Below are 18,364 nucleotides of genomic sequence, written 5' to 3' on the forward strand. Positions count from 1 at the left end.
AAAATGTAAATTTAAATCCCCCCATGTTTAGGATTAAAAATAGGGTATTTTCAAACACCTTATACATCACAAGAACAGATGTAAATGGGCCTGGTATTGGTGGTACATGAAATCCATAAATGGGATGTTGTAAACAAAAATTGCCCTTTTCCTTTATGGGGTATCCAAGAGCCCATATAGAGTCCTTACATAGGTTCCCTATTGGTAGGAGAAAAATGACAGAGGCCAACCAGAGAATATTGAGAAGCAAAGCAGCTAGTAAGCTTGATCTTTATTGATCTGTTGCAACAGGGTGCTCCCCTCACCCGCAGGAGAGAGGAGGAACCCAGAAAAATGGCGTACAAGGCCTTATAAAGACTTTTGAAATTGCCACCCTGTAGATCAAGACCACCCCCAGAAACATCATACATACATCACAGAAAGGGTGTAACCTAAGACCACCTCTCAGAATACATCATACCTACATCACAAAAAAGGCGGTCTAAAACAGAAAATTTGAATGTTGCTTTTCTCCTGTCCTTGTTTATCTCCTGTCTGGCAAGTTACTTGATTGGATTGCCTGGGGAGCCTGGCCAGTCTTTTGTAGTGATAAATACTTAGTTCCTGGGCCAGGTCACAGGCTCACACCCTATTCAAACACAGACATACCCTTAAGACAGGATTTGTGAGGAAAGAGACAATGGGAGATTTCCCACTTTGACCTTGCAGAGAAAACATTGGCTCAGTTTAGGAATCAAAATGGTTCTAGGTTGGTCTTCCTGTGCTGATCTATGTACGTGCTTGGTTGGTACACTTATGAGCATTACCATATATCTAAGACCTCAAAATTCCTATCACAGGGGTAATATGTGGGTCAGAGGGTAGGAATTTCTCTGTTTGTTTGTTTGTCTGTCTGTCTGTCTCCTCTCTCTCTCTCTCTCACACACCCACACACCCCCCACTGGGGAGGAGCAATCAGAATTAAAAGTGGTGCCCCATTACCATGGACTCCAACCAGATTAACACACACCCCAATTTACCAGCTCCTCATTCCTGCGAGAAGGAACCCCCTCCCAATTGGAAGCTATGTTAACTCACCTTCTGAGCCAAATGAGAGGGAGACATTTTCAGCACAGTCCTAGCACAGGACAGAGGTTTTCAACCTTTTCTGAGTCCACAGCTCCCTTGACCCGTCTACATTCTTTCTGCGGCACCCCTGTGGGGCTCAGGAGCCCAGTTATGTCGCCCCTTGCCTGCAGAGGGGCTGCCATAACATAGGAACATACTGAATTATACTGAATAGCTGTATCTTACTCGGTTTCAGAGGGGTCTCGCCCAGCCCTATTGCTGGGGATTGAATCTGGAAACTTCTGTATTCAAGGCAGATGTTCTGCTTCTGAGCTATGCCCCTTCCCATAAGATGGAGAGGAGCATGATATTGCAAGGCTGTGCAACTGAAGATGTGATGTTTTGCCGCTCATTTGCAGGTATTGAACCTGAAAGGCCTGGGGGTCCTTCAGATGTTCAGATCATCTGAAAATTAAGCTGCTCTTCCGCTCATTTGCAGCATTAACTCTGCATGTTCCAAAAGACACATGTTGTTAAACATATGCGTGTTTTAAGGCTGAGAAACCGAGAACTAATAATCCCACAAATCTACAAGAGTACAAGCAACTAGATCTAACACCTAAATCTACTTTCCTCTCTTTATTGATTGAATTTCTGGTGTTAGCTTTAAATATATATAGACCTGTCAGGATCCGAGTTCCTTGGGTAAGCATCAGTATTTGTCAACTTCACTCTCACCCAGAAAACTAGCAAAGAATCCCCATTGACATTAATCAAAATGTGAAAAGATGAAATGGCTTATGATTCCGGCACGCTGCATAAAAGAGCCTTGAGGCATGAGCTTTCTATACAGGATCAGACATCAGCAACGGAGTGAAGGCACAAGAGGTGTGGTAGTCTAGTCTTTCCTGTGTTACTGCAGAACAGCATTCACCAACATGGTGCCCTCGAGATGCTTTGGACTACAACTACAGCGGGGGCTGATGGGAGTTGTGGTCCAAAACATATTGAGGGCAGCGCTTGGCAAAAAGCTGTTTCAGGACTATAAGCAACACACAGGGCCAGCTAGAGCCATCATTTGGAGCTCATATACCAAGCCCTAAACAACTAGGGACCTTTGTATATAATTTTATTAAGTTTTCTGTTTTACAATTTAAAATACTCAGTTTACATCCTTAAGATATCAATGACTTCCCTTCTTCTCTTTCCATGGTTCATTTTACATATCATAAATCCCTGCATATTTTACAAAAACTATACAGTGGTACCTCAGGTTACATACGCTTCAGGTTACATACGCTTCAGGTTACAGACTCTGCTAACCCAGAAATAGTGCTTCAGGTTAAGAACTTTGCTTCAGGATGAGAACACACATCATGCTCCGGTGGCGCAGCAGCAGCAGGAGGCCCCATTAGCTAAAGTGGTGCTTCAGGTTAAGAACAGTTTCAGGTAAAGAACGGACCTCCGGAACGAATTAAGTACTTAACCCGAGGTACCACTGTACCATTCATTATTCCATTATTGCATCCATCAAAACTGGTTTACACTGTTGAATTCATCTTAATGCTGCCATCGTTTTCAGCTGTACACAATTTTTTCCCATATAGTCAATAACCATTTTCCAATCTTCTTTAAACATATGTTCTTCTTCTTCTCTTATTCTATGTGTTAAGTCTGCAAGTTGTGCATATTCCATCAGCTTAAGTTGCCATTCTTCTTTGGTTGGAACCTCACTTGTTTTCCATTTTGGGGCTAACAAAACACAGGCTGCAGTAGTAGCATACATAAATAACCTTTTTTGACACCAGGGAATTTCAGTCTGAATTATCCCCAACAGAAAGGACTCTGGGCTTGGGGGGGGGGAGTACTTTTAAACATTTTTTTCAATTCGTTGTGGATCATTTCCCAATACTCTTTAACCTTTTTACAAGTCCACCACATATGAAAGAACGTTCCCTCCACCTCTTTGCATCTCCCAACACTTACCTGATTCAGTCTTACACATCTTAGCAAGGAGTTAAATACCACCTGTGAATCATTTTCAGGTAGTTCTCCCAACTTGGACCTTTGATGGAGCTTCTGCTCCCATACCACCCTGTCAACCTGCTGAGCTCTGCAGCTGATGCCCTCTGGGTTGTTCTGCATCCAGCCTCCAGGGAAAGGCCTTATCCTGCAGCGATGCCCAAATGCCCTCCGCCTTGAAATATGATTGGCATTGATGCTGATTAGTTTTCGGCACCCGTGGAACATCCATCTCTCCCATCAGATCTTTATGGCAGGTTGATTGCCTGGCCAGGTTTTGATTATTCCTGTTACTGCTGCTCTCTGCTTGCGGTTTTAATGTTTATGCTTGTGTTGGCTTGCTTTTCATTCATATTATTGTACGCTGCCCCCGGAGTGCATTGTGATGAAAAATAGGTTACAAATATTTTAAATAAATAAGATGAGATAAAATCACGAGAGATGAATGTTGAGGTAGTCTGGCTGCAAAAATATCCACCCCTGCATTTCCTACTTTTAGTTCCCCTTTGGGTGACTCATTTTTGTACAGTTATACACCTCAGAGGCAGATGCTTTATGTATGAGTACCGTATTTTTCGCTCCATAAGACGCACCCGACCACAAGACGCACCTAGTTTTAGAGGGGGAGAACAAGAAAAAAATATTCTCTCCCTCTCTGCGCAGTGCCCCTTCAGCGAAGCGACAGGAGAAACGGAGACTCTTCCCCTTACTTTTTAGGAGGGGAAAAGTTCATCTTATAGAGCGAAAAATAAGGCACTACATGCATTTTTAGTGTACCTCATTGGGTCAGCTACAAGGCTAGGGTCTTTGGGTTTATGAATGAGGAAAATTGATAATTGTGGGGGTTTTTTGCATAAGCAAAGAAACAGCTAAATAACGGAAATCTGCATTATTTATTGGAGAATCAAGTTTTGTATAATAGTAAGTTCCTGTGAAAAAAGTTCTGTTAACAGTGAAGCAAGTTTTGCAAGATAAAAAGCACCTCAGAAAATAGAAAGATAACATTTCGTTGGAACAAATCTCATTGCAGCAGTTTGTATGCCAATGCCTGCGCAGGCTGTTTTTGGTTTTTTGCACCTCAGAAACACAGCACAAAATGTGATAGACAGACAGATGTCCCAGAATACAGTGCAAAACGATGGGGAGGAAGCCTGGCATAGTTGGGCAGCAACCAACAAGAGGCCATTGCTGGATGGGCCACAGACACCTCTGGGCCACTCCTCTCTGTGGTATGGCAAATTGATAGTTCAGAGTATCATCCGCCTATTATGGTACGCATGTAGTTCAGGAAGCACATCTGCTTATATAGATGCTTTGCTTGAAAGGAAATCCACGTAGCCTGTGATTAAGAAAGCAGAGCATGCGGATGTGGGTATCGTGCATATAAGCAACCGCTTAAGGCCAGGTCAACAAATTGGCCCAGGAACCTACTGGTCTGATAAGAAGGGCCATAAAAAACTGAGTTTACACAGTTGCATGAACCAGCCAAGACTTTTCTCTAAGTCACCTGGGAAGCTCTTAGTTCCTACCCAAAGTCTTACAGTCACAACCGATGCAAAGGCGAGAGTCTGAGGGGATTTCTGTAGTATGCATTGATTTAACAATCTCTCTGTTTCCACTTCCCAGGGAATGACCGGGGGACGGGACGACAGTAGGGTTATAGCCTGGTTGGTCCAGCGGTGGGGCAACAGACTGCAACAATTAGCAGCATGTTTCTGCTAGCCACCCAATTTCCCCTAATGTCCAATTTCCCCATATGCCTCAATGCAGCATCACTTGGGGGTAGTCCTATTTTTCTAGAAGAAGCAGTGCTGGAACTCATCATGGACCTTGTTCTCTTAGAATGGCAATGGCGCCCACCTGAGAGGTGCCGGAACTGAGTTCCGGTGAGTTCCCTCTTTTTAAAAAAGCCCTGCTTGTGGGGAGTGTGGTAAATTTAACACAGTGGGTGGCTTCTCAGACTTGCCCCACTCAAAGCAGCTGCCTGATGCTTTACACCTCTGAAAGTGAGGCTAGGGATCCCCAACGGAGGAATCTCAGTTTTACCTCTGCTGTGCTATATGGGTCACTTTAAGAAAGAAATTTTGTATCTGTTGATTGCCAACACCTTTCTCTCGAATCAATATTGTGCTTATCCAATATAACTCTACTCTGTAAAAGTTGCTGTTTACAGCAGCTACTACTATGCTATAAGATCAACTGTCCTGTGATATCATATATGGTATGTAAGGTTGTTGATGGTTTTTATATTATTTTTGCTGTAAAAATGCGTGAGATTACGATATTGCATTTATTTGTATTACCTAGAGTCATAGCTGTCAACTTTTCCCTTTTTTTAAGGGAAATTCCCTTATTCCGAATAAGGTTCCTCGCAAGAAAAGGGAAAAGTTGACAGCTATGCCTAGAGTTTATACTACTGATGAAGCCCAGGATGGCGAAACAAGGCTAATATTCTGGAAATCCTTGTCTTAGACTCTGTGAAAGGATTCTGTGGAACTGTAACAACATTTCATGTGGATTGTTGAACAGACAGGTGGAATAGACACTTTCACATATATGGACCTTATGCATAAACTGATTAGAGAATGAACCGATCCACTGGGTCTTCTACTTTTTTCATTGAACTTTGAGCTACTTCTGTTGAAATCAACAATTCAGTACAATGAATAGTATATAATATTTTTTCAAACGTACAGCCAGTTACATCTTGTGTGTTTATTGAAATTATTTAATCGTAGCTGAGCTCTGATACTGGAAACGAGTCCAGCAGGGGATGATGGCTGTGGGCTGTAGCAACAGGTGTGGGCTGTTCTATCATTGGGCAAATGAGGATTTGACTCTCCTTGCCTTCTGGGGGGTATCCAAAACCACACCGACTTTTTTAAAAAGCAAACAAACAAACCTCAAAGTGGTGCACAAAAGGATAAAACCATAAAATCAAGAAAAATGTACAACCCTACTTTAAAACTTACAAAAGTTAAATCAAAGAAAACAGATTTATAAACAACCCAACGTTTTAAGCATCTTGGTAGGCTTGCCTATACAAGAATGTTTTTAGCATGCGCCAGAAACAGTGCAGGGAAGGCGTTTGCTAAATCTCAATAGGCAGGGAGTTCCAAAAGTGCTGCCACACTAAACGATCAAATTCTTACAAAGGTGGAATGAGTAATATCATACCCTTCCAACATTTCTCTGATGAAAAATAGGGACGTCCCATTCCACAATGATAATTTTACTATTTATACCCCACACATCTTACTGGGTTGCCCCAGCCACGCTGGGCAGCTTCTAACATATATAAAAACATCTGCAGCAAACCAGAAGTAACTGCACATGCGCAGAAGCAGGCGATCGCTGCCTGCGCACAATGGCGCCTCTCCCAGCGACCCGTTTCAACTTCCGGACAGGCCTCCGGAACGAATTGTGGTCATAGAATCATAGAGTTGGAATAGACCACAAGGGCCATCGAGTCCAACCCCCTGCCAAGCAGGAAACACCATCAGAGCACTCCTGACATATGGTTGTCAAGCCTCTGCTTAAAGACCTCCAAAGAAGGAGACTCCACCACACTCCTTGGCAGCAAATTCCACTGTCGAACAGCTCTTACTGTCAGGAAGTTCTTCCTAATGTTTAGGTGGAATCTTCTTTCTTGTAGTTTGGATCCATTGCTCCGTGTCCGCTTCTCTGGAGCAGCAGAAAACAACCTTTCTCCCTCCTCTATGTGACATCCTTTTATATATTGGAACATGGCTATCATATCACCCCTTAACCTCCTCTTCTCCAGGCTAAACATGCCCAGCTCTCTTAGCCGTTCCTCATAAGCCGTTCCTCTACTCATGGTCGTGAGTAGAGGTTCCACTACTAATAGCAACACCTCTAAGCCAGCCCACAAGCAAATCAGCAACCCATTCAGATCTCTTCACGCAGGTGTTATATGGTGACAAGACCTCACTCCTGTCAGCAATCGTGCTGAGGCATTCTTCACTAACTGCAGCTTCCAGGTTGACTGCAAGAGAAGGGCCACATACAGAACACTGGCAAAAAGATTCCTGTATTGCAGGGGATTGGGTCCCTTCCAACTCTACAATTCTAAGATTTGTGTGAATGGGTAAACCCAGCCTTAAATAAAAGGGGCTTCTTCCATCATGTCTGGTTTGGATTCAGAAAGCTCTCATGCCCCCAAGCAAGCCACTAATATGTTAAGAAATGTCAGTAGTACTGGGATACCACAGGGGTCCTCCCTCCACAATTCCCCCCCCCCCCAAATGTAATAGTCCCAGAACAGCTTAAAGGGATTGGGCACATTGGAAGTAAATATCTCAGTGACATTTTGTGAATGGTGTGAAGTTGACTGGGGATAAAAGGACCCTTCATTTAAACGCCGGTTCTCCGTTCTTTGTCATGCTCATAAAGGTTAAAATGGAGTAAAAGCCTTAGACATGTGTAATAAAGTAATGTTCTGCCTTAAAGATTGCACGGCCCGTTCTCCGTGCCAGAAAATGCTATTTGCTGCAATGTGTTTTCTGAGCAGAAAAGGACTTTTAACGCATGTGGAGGCAAAAGTCAGCAATTTTTCCAAAGGCTGCAGAGGAATTAAAACACCTCGCCCAGAAGACCCGGCCTTCTCCATCAATATAATAAACCACCAAGGCAAGGCTGTCTCCTGCTTTCCTGGTGGTTCATAAGCACCAAAAGGCAAATGAACTGAGAGCTGAATTTAATGTTCAGCCTCTCAAAGAGACACTGTCACTCGGTGTCACCTTTTTAAAAATGCTGACAAATGTTTCGGCACAGGGGTTGTGTACCTTGCAACTTCAGAGGTTTGCCGCTGAGCCTTTTGACAGGTACCCCTGAGATCTTTTCCACTTCCAGAATCTGAAGGCAGGAACCAAGTCATCTCTGAAGCAAACCTTGACTTCAGCAAAGTTCATGAACCACCATGTTAGTGCATATTCAAATGTACAGTTTACTTGAAAGTTGTACTCTTTGATCTCCAGAGTTGCTTTGATGCCTCTGCAGACCTCCCAGCAAGCTAGGCTTCCTTATTCCTTGCAGTGGGGATGTGTGTGAAGAATTCCTCCTCCTGGAGGAAAGGGGGAAGACTTTTTTAATGGGAACTGTGTAGGGCCAGGAATATGCAGAGCTGCTGTCACACTACCCAATACCATACCCTCCAATATTTCTTCGATGAATATAGGGACATCTTTTATTTTTATTTTTATACCCTGCACACCTAACTGTCTTGCCCCAGCCACTCTGGGCAGCTTCCAACATATATAAAAACATAATCAAACACACAAAGAAACACAGAGCTCCTTCTGTCACTCTTTTCTGCCTAATCTGTGTAAAACTGCCAAAGGTTTGTCCCTCTGTAAAACACACACACAGCCACATCCCTCTTAGAACAAGGCTGTGGGGTTTGTTTGTTGTTGTTGTTTTCAAAGCAGGGATGATGAGAATTTTGAGTCTGGTGTTGCTCTAATTACCTGAGGACGCGTGTGTGCCGTTTACTAGAATATATTTTGGATTAGTACATTTTTTGTTGTTTTTTCTGCAATCCAGTTGAGTCTCATAGAGCAGCTGCAATATCCTCTGACTAATTGGCTTTACCAAAGGCTACCTGCTGAGAGCATCTGCCAGGACTTCCATTCTCCCCAAAATGCTTCATCTCAGAATTGCATGCTGTATGTTTTGATCATCTGGCCTCACAAACAAACAAAAAAATCCATATTGATATCTCTTTCTTTAAAAAGAAGAAGAAGATTTGATATACTACTCATTCCCAAAAAAAAAAAGTGTCCTGGACTTCCGGCGAGGCAAAATGGTGAGCGCCACGGCTGTGTGGAGCCCCTAAGGACTGCCAGCACCAACAGCGCTGCCTGGCTAGTCCCCCGTGCCTCACCCTGCCGCCCCTCCTCTCCCCCCCCCTTCTTCCCCAACCTTATACTGTACAGTGGTACCTTGAGTTACAGATGCTTCAGGTTACATACACTTCAGGTTACAGACTCCGCTAACCCAGAAATAGTACCTCGGGTTAAGAACTTTCCTTCAGGATGAGAACAGAAATCGTACTCCGGCGGCAAGGTGGCAGCGGGAGGCCCCATTAGCTAAAGTGGTGCTTCAGGTTAAGAACAGTTTCAGGTTAAGAACGGACCTCCAGAATGATTTAAGTTCTTAACCCGAGGTACCACTGTACTCAGCACTAATGTCTCACTACAAATGTAACTGATTTGTAAGAAACTTTACAACCTGGAAAAAAGAGACAAGGCATGTACTTTTATAAACCAAGAAAATATTTATAAAAAATTATTTTTATTTTTAAAGTGTCCTCGCTTTGGTTTGAAAACAGGTGACATTTTCAAATCTGGACAAAACCAAAGCTTAGGCGTAATTTCAGGTGATTGGATCTTTTGTCCAGGGTTTCAGGCAGGGGACATTCCCAGTCCTTCCGAGAGATGGCAAGGATCGAACCTGGGACCTTCTGCATGCCAAGCAGATGCTCCAACACTGAGCCATGTCACTTCCTGTACAAAACTTCCTGGCTATAGGCCCAGCTGTGAAAATGTTGCTGCAGTTCTTTGGAAGTGCAGAAAAGCCCTTCAAATGTGACATTAGCCATCGATTTCAGGTTCCTAAGGACCTCGACTTTCTTTTTAAAACAATGTGGAGCAGCTTTATGGCTCCTTATTATTGTGGAGATATGCTTGAAAGTGCTTGGCCAGCGCTTGAAGAAATTTCAGAATCCGGAGGGGAGGCTGGATGAGATCTTCGCAGGTCAGGGGGCAAGGCCTGGCATTGCTCTTTGCCCAGTTCTGTGGTGAATGGGAGCAGATCTAATTACAGAAAATAAGCAGGCATATGCAAAGTTCATCCATTTGCATGATTTATACGTTGGCGGAATTTGGATTTTTAAAATAGAACTCCCAGTTAGTTTGGCGGAGACTTTGAGTGTGAATTTTAAAGTGTTGCCTACGCAGTTCCTGATTATTGCCGCCCCCGAAACCCCTCCATCCTTGATCTGGCCTGGAGGACAGAATGAACCAGAAGCTCTTGTTGTTTCGTTTTCATACTGCTTTTCCCATCAAGTAGCTGAGCTGTTCAAAACCACCTTTGAACTGGTGTACCGTCGATGCCACTTATCAGCGGATTGCTTTGTTAGAACGTTGTGCAATAAATAAAAAAATACATGCAGCAATGTCCGGATTTGTACACAGGGGGCCAGGCTTGGAAATTCTATTTGCTGGCAACGTGACCTCAATACAGGAAGCTTAGAGCAGTAAACTCCCCCTGACATTCCACTGTTCAGTGAAAATCAGAATCAAATGCAGCCTTAACCTTAATGTGACCCACGGGAAATTACTGGAACCCGGGGCCATCCTTGCCTTTGCCCTGTCTCATCCGTAGCATCTTGGCAAAAATACGCTAGCTTGCAACAGTAATTCTCTTGCGGAGCATCTGTTTGCTGGCTGTGAGCCATGGCTCTTCGGGTGTATATTTTATTTATAAGCGATCTTTTATCAGGAGTCGAGTACATGTAGAACACCTATACGCAAGGTGTCTAATTACAAGTCGTTGGGGGCTTTTCTCTATTTTTGGCAGGACATGGGATAAATAATTACCTGACATTCAGAAGACATCTTAAGGCAGCCCTGTTCAGGGAAGTTTTTAATATGTAATGCTGTACTGTTTTTAACACTGACTGGGAGCCGCCCAGAGTGGCTGGGGAAACTCAGCCAGATGGGCAGGGTATAAATAATAAATTATTATTATTATTATTATTATTATTATTATTATTATTATTATTGGGACGTTTGCAGGATTAAAGTGAAGGGTCCCTGTTTAAGGTGCTGCTATGAATTGGCAGCTTCCCTCTCTTCGGCCATCATCTAAAATGCCTGCCAATTAATAGCATGCCTCTTCGTTCATAGCATGCCTCTTCGCTGAGCTTTGTAAAAATAAGAATAAGCATCAAGACGTAACAAGCCAAATACTCAGAATATTGGCACTCTGGATGAGCATTAAACTTGCTTGTTCCTCATCAGTTGGGATCCTACACACATTTTGCAGATTATTCTAAGACAGAGCTCCTTCCAGAAGACATGAAAAGTCTTGATATTGAAGGGGGTGCTTGATATTCTTTGGCCAAATCAGTTTTTCCTGAGCAGTGTCTCATTAAGAGCTGGGATATTCCATGCTCCATTGTGTCCTGATCAGGGATTTATCACCAGATTTTGCTGTGATAGCGTTAGCCCTTCATTAAAGATCAACCCTGCAAGAATTCATCCTGTGAATTCGCAGTTTCACTTCTTATCCAAGTGTACACAACTTGTGAGTTGAGCTTTTTAAGCTTCCATATAAACACAAGGGGGGAAAGTTGGGCTGTCCTTCACAAGAAAAGGAACCACAGAGAAAACAGAGTTACCAATAAAATGCTCAAAATGTTGTTGTTGTTTAGTCGTTTAGTCGTGTCTGACTCTTCGTGACCCCATGAACCAGAGCACGCCAGACACTCCTGTCTTCCACTGCCTCCCACAGTTTGGTCAAACTCATGCTGGTAGCTTCGAGAACACTGTCCAACCATCTCATCCTCTGTCATCCCCTTCTCCTTGTGCCCTCAATCTTTCCCAACATCAGGGTCTTTTCCAGGGAGTCTTCTCTTCTCATGAGGTGGCCGGAGGGTGAACTTGGGAACTTCTGTATGCAGAGCAGAAGCTCTGCTACTGACCTTCTCTCACACACAAACAATCCTGGATTTCTCTTCTGGCTGGAGAAAGGCAGATCCTTATCCAACCCAGCAGGGACAGCAAATCCCTTTGAAAGCAGAGGTTGTGCTGGCGACAGGCCTAGAGCAGATCTTCTTTGGAGAAGAAGCACCCCGGCTGCAGAGTTCATAAAAACTAAAAAGAAAAAAGATTGGGCTAGTACCCTGTTGAAGCAATTATCAGTTGATGACTCATGTAAGTTTTAATCTGCTAATTAGTAGACCAAATATGCATACTTAGCATATGACTAAAGCAGTTGCTTTGGTGGTGGGACGTTCCTGAGGGAGGTGGTTAAGTTATGCATGTGCACTGCATGGCCCAGGAATAGGGAAACTGGACCTCCAAAATGTCGCTGGACTACAACCCCCATCACTGCTGGCCATCAGCTAGGCTGGCTGGGGCTGGTGGGAGTTGGAGTCCAGCATCTGGAATGCTAAGTGTGCATATTTGGTCCATTAATTAGCAGATTAAAACTTATATGAGTCACCGACTGATAATGGCTTTAATCATTGCTTCAGGTGAGAGTTCCCAAAGATGGTTGTTGTTTTTTTTCAAGTGCTTGCTTTTGCCTGGTGCACTTTTTTGACTCTTAAGTGCACTTTGACTTTTGACTTGATCAAAGTTGGATGCACTTTTTGACTTTTAAGTTGTATGGTTTCCATTGAACTGGCTAAATGCCTCACCCGTGAATGCCTGCGATTGACCTTCTGCATGCAAGGCAGATTCTCCACGACTGAGTTGTGGCTCCTCCCCAGCCAAATGTGGCCATCAACTAACTTTGGGGTACAATGTAATAATAATAATAATTTATTTATACCCCGCCCATCTGGCTTTCAACAAAGTATTAAAATATAGTAGTCTGTTAAACATTAAAAGCTTCCCTAAACAGGGCTGCCTTCAGATGTCTTCTAAAAGTCTGGTAGTTGTTCTTCTCTTTAACACCTGGTGGGAGGGCATTCCACAGGGCAGGTGCCACCACCGAGAAGGCCCTCTGCCTGGTTCCCTGTAACTTGGCTTCTCGCAGTGAGGGAACCGCCAGAAGGCCCTCGGCACTGGACCTCAGTATCCTGGCAGAACAATGGGGGTGGAGACGCTCCTTCAGGTATACTGGACCGAGGCCGTTTAGGGCTTTAAAGATCAGCACCAACACTTTGAATTGTGCTCAGTAGGAAGGGTTGGATGCAGGGGGGAAATGGTCCCAGGTGATTATCTGAAGGTCCATGAGAGGGCACCAATTTGAAGATCTGGGTCTGGTTAGTGAGTGAGTGGATGGGAGACCTCCTGGCTGCCTCGTGTGTACTGCCTTGGATTCCAGGCAGGTGGAATGCAAATGCAGGAAAATAAAATAAAACAAATATATGTCTGGGCACGCTTTGCTTTAGCAGTTGTGTGATTTGTGTAATGTAGCCTTGACCTTTTGTTTCAGCCGCGATGTGTTGTAATTGCCTCTCTTTGAGCTAAGCATCTACTTACGGCCTGTCTGTTGTTGTTGTTTTTAACAGCCTCGGCAGAGAGCTCTTCGTAAACTGTTGCCAGCCTCTGAAGCTGCCGCCCTGCCAGATGATTCCGAAATGAACTTTTTTCTCCACAAGAAATCAAACAGAAATACGGCATGAAGCGATGGCACTGCCAAAAGAAGACCGCTCTCGAGAACTGGAGGAGTAGCCAAAGCCCAACCCGTCTCGACAGCGGGATAAAACATGAAGAATCTTTGTTTGCTCGGGTGATTGAAATAATGGTGCTGACTTTCTCCGGCTTGTCATTGGTGGACGCTTTATGCTGGAAAACCTGCTTCTGATACTCATCACTGTGCATAAACTCCGTGTTCCCATCCGGGAACTCTCTGACCTTCACTAAAAGTTCTGGGGATTCTGTTTTAGGTTTTTTTGGGGGGAGGGGTGGTTCTTTAGCATGACAATACTGGATTATATTATGTATGCAGACGGCATGATGTTTATGGGATGGGTTGGGCGGGACGTTCCATCTCTGCGAACTCACTGGAAATGTTCACGATTATCCTTGCTCCCTGATAGGAATGTTGGCATATCCTGTATGTGTTAGTGCTGCAGCTGAATGGTAAATTCCACCCTATGGTATCAGCATTCCATACGTGATCTCCACACAGATGTTCTCATGGATTTGGTTGTGCTGTGGGAAACTTTCTGAGGACACATCTGTTAAAAATGAGTTTCATGGATCTCTCTTTCACTAGGATTGTACCTTAAGTCTAGCTCATGATTTGCATCCTTCACCGATTCCTGCAAGTTTTGGTCTGGTAACTTGTCTGGATGTTGTTAGGCTATTTTGACACTTTACTGATAGAAGTAGTAGAATGAGAGCACGTACATTTCTTTGCTGCACTAATTCCTCCCACCACTACCACCCCCCCCCCCCAAAAAAAATGACGAGTAAGACTCTGTTGTTTTGATGCATGTTCAATAATAGAGGGAAAGAAAATAATCTCAGATAAAAAAGATTGCTCTCTCGTTGCAAGAACCCCTTGTTTTTGATGATGAAGACAGCTGTATCATTGTAAAAACAGTGAGGCAATTCCCGAAGCATCCTTATCACACTGGGTGAAAGCATCTTTTCCTTTCTCTTTATCCTTATGGGGTTTTTATTTCAAAATATATGCATTGTTTTCCAGGTGACCTCTGAAAAACCTGCACTCATCTGTAGCAAAAGCCAGCTGTACAGAGTACTGATTGGCTAGCGCATGGAACGCCATGAACACCATCTGACCAGCCACTTTTTCTCCCTGGAAACTGGATGCTCGCCAGTTTTTAACAGGAGAAAAATGGGAAAAGGTGAACCTAGAGATGAATACACTTACATATGCTATTTTATAATAAAATATATCCCCCCCCCCCCAAAAAAAAAAACCCACACTCTTTGGAAACAGGACTAATTGCTTGATCCAGGGTTTGACTTGTAGGTGAGGAAGTTCTTGAGACCACTGTTTAAATATTATGTCTGTCTTCACCGTTAGAAGCAATTTGTGCCGATAGTCGAGAGTAAGAATACTTTGGGGCGGGGAAATGACTACCTTACCCTTTTTGTTTTTAGGTACATGGAGAAATTTTGCAGATTATGATGTTGCAAGTTTAGGAATGAAGACTGCAGTTATTTATAGGATGGTAAAATTAACCACCAATCACTTCCAAGTCTCTTTGGAGGACTGAAGCTTTCAGTAAAGCAGAGCTTTACCAAATGTGTTCCTGAGCAGGTCAGTCCAGTGACATTTTCTTCCTTTGACCAGCTCAGTCCCTGGGCTTCACATCTTCCTTCCATCATATGTGCCATATTGTCCTCAGATCTCTCTTGGGTTAGCCTGATAACTCACTGGCAGTAGAGTAAGCCAAAATCCCAAAGGCCACAGATATTTTGGAATTCTTCAATAGAGTGTCAAGGAGCCATCTATTGAACTATGTTCTGTCCCTTTTTCAGCTTAAGCCTCTTGCTGTCATAAAAAGCTGTCTTACTAGCAAAACTGTTTACTTTCAACATAACTGTAGCTGGCTCGAGACTGTTGCATCTGCACTGAGCTTAGCTCAGCACCGTTTGCTTTCTAGGCTGCCAAAGCAGAGCGGCTTAATTTCCATCCATAAAAGTGCTTTCCATCCAGTTTCCTATTGGAAACAAAACTTTCAGTAGTGAAAGATAATAGTAGCATCCATAGGAAACCCAAAGGTCTAGATCCTTCTAGACCCTAAATCAAGAGATAGGAACTCTGCAATTGATCTCTCTTTCTCCCACCTGATAGACTGTTACACTTACTGAGTGACTTTGAATATATATGAACTTCCATGTAATTCATACGTTGACCCTTGTCAATCCTACAAGTTGCACCTTAAGAAACCAGCTGTTCTATGAGCACACATGGATCTTGAACTCACCTCTTTTCCTTCTTGTGATCACTTGCGATTTACACTTGTAATCACTTGCCATTGGCAGCCCAGATGCAGCAGTGACTTGTGGACTGGGCAGCCTTCACAAAAGAACCCAAGAAACTCAGCGTCTACGCATTTGTTAAATCAAGACTGGCCCATCTCAGCATAGCCTTACAACGGTTGCTATGGCTGACCTGCTTTGAGGAAGAAATCAAAACCCATATGGATTTAGTAAGCATCTCACTTTGTCCTGGTCAAGCATTTGTATCAAATTGCCAACGTTTTCTCAATCTGGCCCTTGAAGCTTGACCATATTTTTGTTATTAGGCTTCTTCATTTGTGATTTTCCACACAGATGATTTAGTGTGTTCTGCTACCTGGAGGAAAGAGTCTTTCTGAATAAAAATCATGTCCCAAGCATCTGCATTGTTGTGGAGGGGGAGTGGTTTGCAATGCTTTGTGATGTCCATGCAGAAAGTTCACATACTGGTATTTCAAGCCAATTCCGACTGCTTTTCTGGTGCTGTGGCATTGTTCCTGTCTGCTGAGCTTGACAGCAGCTGCTGGTTTAGAGGTGTAAAAACATGACATGAAAGTTTCCTAGGAAAGGCACAGGTGTGTTTTGCGGAAGTAGTTGAAGGCCATGGGTGGTCTTCAACTAAGTTTTACTCAGGGTCAACCCACTGAAACGAATGAACGTTGGGTCCATTAAGTTCAGTGAGTCTAGCCTGAGTAAAAGGCAATTGACTACCACCCCGGGTCAATGTGGCTGAACTTGACTCTTCCATAAAAATAATCAATTGCCCTTTGTGTTATACAATACAGTCGCTGATACTAACTCCTGTATGGGACCATGTCTACAACCAGTGCCTCAGATTATTATTGACTAGTGATGAACCTACTTCTGTGTGTGCTGAGGGGAACTAACTGGTTTCCTTGCGCACTCTCTCAGCACTTTCCTCTTCCACCAGCAGCTGTTCGTTGCATGTACAGCCTTCGAGCATTATCAGACTCCCTTGGTAATCCATGTGTAGACTCTCAATGAAGTGTTACTGTAAAAGAAGAAGAAGAAGAAGAAGAAGAAGAAGAAGAAGAAGAGGAGGAGGAGGAGGAGGAGGAGGAGGAGGAGTCCTGATAGATCAGACCCAAAGACCCATCTTTGGTCCAGCATTTTTTTTCTAACTCTGACCAGCCCGTCACCTCTAGAAGCTCAGGGTGTGAAGCCTCCTTCATTGTTTGTCTCCAGCATCAGGAATTTAATTAACTGACCACCCTGATCTGTCGTCCTTTCCCCTCAGGGTTAGATGGGTTGGTTTCTGAATCCTGTATGAAATAATTACAAAAAGGAGAGAAAAGGCATTTGCAGGCTCAACATGCAGAGAACATCCTTTGCAAGATTTCCCCTTAGTGAAGCTCCTCTCTGGACCCTTTCCAACATGTCAACATCTGCCATGCCCCTCGCCGAACTTCGGGTGATATTTAGCTAGGTTTTGCACAGAGTAGTCCCATTTAAATGAATGGACCAAATTTAATCAAATACCACCCATAAGTCTCTTCCTGTCATCTCCCTGCAGAGATTTTCCTATTTTGTATCTTGAGGAACTCTTTACGTGTTGACTTGTGTGCTGAAGACACCTACCATTAAATCCTTGTGTGTTGCAACAATGGTGCATGTTCTCAGTCCATGTGGGGCACTGGCTGGGTCTGTTGGGTCTCATCATGGGTCCTTGTGATTTGAGGAAGCACACCCAATAACTGAGTGGTGGTGTCAGCTAAGCTGTTTTTCCGGAAATTGTCCCTGCCATTGTTGACCCATGTCATTAGCCTCCTGAGGAACACCAGGGGAATTTTAAAGCACAGTTTGAAGTTACATCTTCCTCATAAGCTTCCTCTTCCGTTTTGTGGTGATTTTTTTAAAAAAAATATTCCAGGATGATTTCCAGTAACGAAAAAATATGTGAGCTGTTATGTATTGTTATATAGGCCTAGAAACTAAATGTGTTCTCAGGTATTACCATTACCCAAAGATGAGGGTAAGCACTGGGTAACCAATATAACGGCTACCATTTTGTTTGTGTTTGAGGGGTATACCCACAAGTCTTTGCCATACTTGCTTCCATTCCACAGTCACCATTGTTGGCCTGACTGTCCATAGTGACGCCTTGGGGCACAGACCAGCCAAAAGGACCTTCAAACTCTTCTCCTCAGCTGGGCCCTTCGGGTTTCAATCAACTGGTCTCATTCCAGTCCTCTAAAATGACAATTGGAAAGCATGTTTCTGTTGCTCATGTTTCTTCCGAGGTCTTGGGCAAGGTGGAATTTGTTCTGAGATTTGGTCTGGGCAGAAAAGCTCTCATTTGCAAAATGACCATGAGATCCAAATAAAGGTCTGATCAACTACAATGTATACATGGTTATCCCTGGCATAATTGTCATTATTTTGTAGTGCTTTTACTTGGGGGTGGGGAGGTAAGGAAGTTTCAGGGTGCTGTCATCAGCTCCTGGCTGGTTGCCCAGGAAAGTATAAAGACAAGGAAAGGTTTCTTACTGTCCTGTTTTATTGCAGTATTTACAGAGAGAGGCTATAGAACCTAGCCTCTTGGATAATGGTGTTATCCCGAGTGAATCTCCACACACACACCC

The 18,364-nt window shown here is 43.6% G+C and overlaps 1 protein-coding gene across 5 annotated transcripts in view; it reads left to right on the top strand.

Moving 5' to 3' along the window:
• SAMD12 (sterile alpha motif domain containing 12) overlaps positions 1–18,128 on the top strand; it is a 212,245-nt gene extending 194,117 nt beyond the window's left edge. For 4 of the 5 annotated variants that reach the window (XR_014566801.1, XR_014566802.1, XR_014566803.1 and 1 more), the window contains 2 exons: positions 13,334–16,775; positions 16,830–18,128. Coding sequence is in view for 1 of the 5 variants with exons in the window: in XM_083749493.1 (XP_083605619.1) it covers positions 13,334–13,356 (23 nt within the window). In the remaining 4 variants the exon portion in view is untranslated. Of the gene's footprint in view, positions 1–13,333; positions 16,776–16,829 lie in introns of those variants that run through there. The other variant, XM_083749493.1, reaches the window with a different exon arrangement.
• Positions 18,129–18,364: the final 236 nt, after the last annotated feature.

The sequence above is a fragment of the Podarcis gaigeae genome, assembly GCF_964106915.1.
Source record: "Podarcis gaigeae genome assembly, chromosome: 7".
NCBI classification, from domain to species: domain Eukaryota; kingdom Metazoa; phylum Chordata; class Lepidosauria; order Squamata; family Lacertidae; genus Podarcis; species Podarcis gaigeae.